Source organism: Aplysia californica, unplaced genomic scaffold, assembly GCF_000002075.1.
Source record: "Aplysia californica isolate F4 #8 unplaced genomic scaffold, AplCal3.0 scaffold00049, whole genome shotgun sequence".
Classification (NCBI taxonomy): domain Eukaryota; kingdom Metazoa; phylum Mollusca; class Gastropoda; order Aplysiida; family Aplysiidae; genus Aplysia; species Aplysia californica.
In genome coordinates, this window is record NW_004797319.1 from 60055 (window position 1) to 64529 (window position 4475).

At 41.0% G+C, this 4475-nt stretch overlaps 1 protein-coding gene across 1 annotated transcript in view; it reads right to left on the bottom strand.

The window, feature by feature from the left end:
• Positions 1 to 242: 242 nt before the first annotated feature.
• The window catches only part of LOC101848419 (ras and EF-hand domain-containing protein), a gene marked incomplete in the record, with an annotated part of 37827 nt that continues 33594 nt past the window's right edge, over positions 243 to 4475 (bottom strand). The window contains 3 exon segments of the mRNA XM_013079353.2: positions 243 to 988; positions 2430 to 2506; positions 3104 to 3223. Of these exon segments, the coding sequence (XP_012934807.2) occupies positions 892 to 988; positions 2430 to 2506; positions 3104 to 3223 (294 nt within the window).

The window sequence follows — 4475 nt, forward strand, 5'->3', positions numbered from 1 at the left end:
GTTTTTTGGCTCAACACTTTGTATGTCCATTCAAAAATACTCTCATGTGTGGATTTTTATAGAAAAACGTTGATTAAAGGCGCGAAAAATGTAAATTTGCAGTTTCCAAGGACTCTTGAGCTATGGAAGTCCCAATACTCGGGCAGCCATTTTCTTGCTAATTTCACCTCTGAAACCAGGTGACCCCCACCTTCTTCAATCGCAAACACCTCGACTTCTATTCAAGATAAATGGATACTATTTTTCATCAAATGCAAGGCAAATGGACAACCTTTCATGACGAGTGCCTGATTCCGCCGCGTCATGACACAATTACACTTCCAAGATAATAACTTTGGCTACTGGAACAAAAATCCCTGAACACAAAATAAAGTCCAATAAAAGAATATTTTCTACTTAATTCAAGCAAAAAGGAATAAATACCAGTCAAATTTACGCTCTACACAGGGTTAAATATCGTCCTTTGTAGCAGAGTTCTACTGGACTTGCTACTTTATTTCACTGACACAAACAAAACATAAACCAGCCTGACAGTTTTGTTTTGTGGCCAAAAAAACTTATAGTTTATCCTTAATAATAAATATGGCTTCTCTCCGTCAGCTTCTGGAAGGGATACCAATAATTTATCAACAACATTTACAATATGTTTTACAACGTCGAGTAGAAAGATTCGTATCCTGAAAAGGACAGAATTTACTTCTTCATTGACAATGAGCATTAAACAATATTATGACAGTATATACAGCCATCAATAAATTAAAATACATCATGCAGAACGCATAATGCTGAGTCATACAGTACGTATCATGTTGAGAAATGAGAGGAAAGTGCCTTTGTACAGAAATTAAGACCTCAGACAACAAAACTACTAAGCTAACAATACAAAAATCTTTATCGTTTACAACAAGAGCCGCTCTTTTTCTCGTTCATGTCATGGAGTTGCATGCCAACCGTCTTCACCTCCATGTCTTCATTGGTGCGGAGTAGTCTGAGGAAGGGAGAGAGAGAGAGTTTTAATTTAGTAGAGGATTTTACGGCGCTCGCAACTGCATAAAGTCATATGAGGGCCAAGGGGTGAATGTAAACAGAGAAGTCTTAACATGGAATCATACTTACTCTGCTCATCTCTCTAGCTTCAACAGCACAAAGTCTGCTTCAACTATCAAGGCACCTCGGAAATAGCGGGTCACAAGAGTGTGAATAAACATACAAAAGAGGTAGAGGAAAAATGACGATAGTAAGGATTAGGAAAGAAAAAGCAGCAGTTCCCTGTTGCAGTTCAGGCACAGTTATGAGCATGCCATTGATGAATCAGCCCATTTACTATTACAATTCTACTGTGCATAGGAACTCGAGATGTTCATTCCCCCCCCCCCCCCGCCCTTTGGGAATGGACTAAAGACACTTCAGTCAGTAGCACCGCCCCGGGGGAGGGGGGGGGGGTGACAGGCAGGGTTGAAGACTTCCTCCTCCTGAATAATCTAATTAGTGTTTGTTTTTGTGAAGTGTTTTACGGCGCTCGCAACTGCATAGGTCATATGAGCGCGCGGGACACACCTAATATTTTAAGTTGGTAGGAAATTTTGAATTTTGCCCGGGTGGCGGCCGAAGCCTACTCTTATCGATTTTAGACCACCAAGGGATCTTTAACGTGCGCAACTTGCACACGGGCCCTCCGAGATTTTTCGCCCTTGTCCGAGAAGGCTAGGTGTAGATCTTTCCTACCAGAAGATCAGGGGTGTGGCAGAAAGACAGCAGTAAGGAGGAGCTAAGGAGCAGCAGTAGAAAGGCTGCAGAAAGAGTCAGGAGCCCAGAGGAGGGGGCAAAGGAGGTGAGGGGGCGGGGGCAGAAAGTGGAAATGAAAGCAGACGAAAGAACATTGCCAGAGAGCAGGAAAGAAGGCGAAAGGAGACAATTTTAGAGAAGAAATTTTTTCGGTCGCTACCCGAATCTAATTAGTGTCAATAGCCGCCACATGGACACCTACATTACAAGGAAAGAAGACAACATAACACATGTTAACCCTGTCCGTACGCCCTGGGGTCATTTTGAACCCCCGTGGTTGTATTCTTCACATTTTAGAATACTTCTAGATCTAGTACGAAGATCTCTTTGAAACTTTCAGTATTTCTCAAAAAAACCTTTTTGACAGACTGCTATGAAAATCGTACGGATTGGATTAACGAGTAATAATTTCCTCTTTGGAAAGTGGTGGCACAGAGTTCCCCACGTCGTATGGAGGCGATTAGTAAAACACGACGTACGGGTAGAGTTAAGTTCTAACCACAAGGGTGGGTAGGGGTAGGTGTTTTTTAATGCAACCCCCCCCCCCCCCCCACTGATATGATTTTGCGTGATATCTCTGTTTTTTTCTAAAGTAGAGGAAAACACTGATGATATGCTTTTGCGTAATATCTTGTGTAAGTTACCTGGTGAGTTCTATGACTGCTTCTGTAATGTTGGAGCCGTCCTTCGCACTTGTCTCAATGAACAACGCATCCAACTCCTGTGGGCCAAGGGATAATGGAACGTTGTAAGTTTTTTTTTAAAAAATAAGAGTTTTACGGCACTTGCAATTCAAAAAGGTCATATTATAAGTACCTAAGATAAGAGATGTTACAAGAGAGTAACAAACACAGAAAAGAAGGAGGGGAGATTGTTTATTTTTTAGTAGAGGTTTTACAGCACTCTCTCTCTCTCTCTGTCTCTCTCTCTCTCTCTCTCTCTCTCCCCCTCCCTCTCCCCCCTCTCTCTCTCTCTCTCGACCTCTCCCCCCCCCTCTCTCTCTCTCTCCCTCCCCCCTCTCTCTCTCCCCCTCCCTCCCCTCTCTCTCTCTCTCTCTCTCTCTCTCTCTCTCTCTCTCTCTCTCTCTCTCTCTCTCACCAGGGACCTACCCGACTGAGTGGAACACCGTCCTCATACTTGACAACTCTCCTGCCCTGACTCTCCAACTCCTCCCTAGCGTCTGTCTTGTTCCCCCCCCCCCCGCTCTCTCCCCCCCCCCTCTCTCTCTCTCTCTCCCTCTCTCTCTCTCTCTCTCTCTCTCTCTCTCTCTCTCTCTCTCTCTCTCTCTCTCTCTCTCTCTCTCTCTCCAGGGACCTACCCGACTGAGTCGAACACCGTCCTCATACTTGACAACTCTCCTGCCCTGACTCTCCAACTCCTCTCTAGCGTCTGTCTTGTTCCCCACCAACATGAAAGGGATTTTCTTCTGGGCACCCTCCTGGAAACAGAAGACCAACAATGAATAATGATTTAAAAAGTAACCAGGAACATTCCTCCGCCTTCATGAATAAATGAATTTAAAAAATAAATAAATAACTAAACCAATGAATGAATGAATGAATGAATGAATGAATGAATGAATGAACGAACGAACGAACGAACGAATAAATGAATAAATAAAAGAATAAATAAATAAATAAACAAATAAATAAATAAATAAATAAATAAACGAATAAATCAACGGTTGCATGACTGCATGAATGAGTAAATGAAAGAGTAAATGATAAAGGCATTTAAAGAAATAAATAAATGGATGGATGGCTGGCTGGATGAATGAATAAATCAATAAATAAATGAAAGAATAAAGAAATAAAACTAAATGAAGAAGTGAATGTAGATAATCGATTAAATACGTTAATGAATCCACATGTATAGGTTACATGCCAAATCCAAGAATAGAAGAAGTTTGAACTCATACAGCTTTTTGCCAAAGTATAAAAACTGTAATAGAATCATAACAACCTGGAGGAAGCTCCACCAGAATAACAATAACATAATGGTAATATGACACACACTTCAAAAGACACGACACAGTGTTCAAAAGATACCATATTATAATGAAATACAGTTCAAAAGACGTACATTTCAAAAGACACTATCAGTGCTAGCAAAGCTACGAGCGTACATACAACAGGTAAGATATAGACCTTATAAATACCACGCCTGTTATTAAATAAATGGTATTGTTTTTGTCAATGAAAACATTTTCTTCAAATAAAAAAAAAGTTTTAAAAAATGTCTATGAAATCACTTATAGATCTATATTCTCCTTAATCAGACGTAGGCTATATTAAAAAAAAACAAAAAAGAAAAAAAACAACCCAAGAATAAAAATAGATCATCACCCCCATGCTGTCTACGGCATTCAGATACATTGTGTAGTTCAGAAAGAAAGGTTCGATGACCCATTGGGTGCAGATAAAGCGGTGTGGAATCAGACAGATGTAATCTGACACACTAGATCTAGATCTACATTCGGATATCTGTAGCAGAATGCTTGTTTGTTTTGTTTGTTTGTTTTTGTAAAGTGTTTTACGGCGCTCGCAACTGCAAAGGTCATATGAGCGCGCGGGACACACCTAATATTTTCAGTTGGTAGGAAATTTGGAATTTTGCCCGGGTGGCGGCCGAAGCCTACTCTTATCGATTTTAGACCACCAAGGGATCTTTAACGTGCGCAACTTGCACAC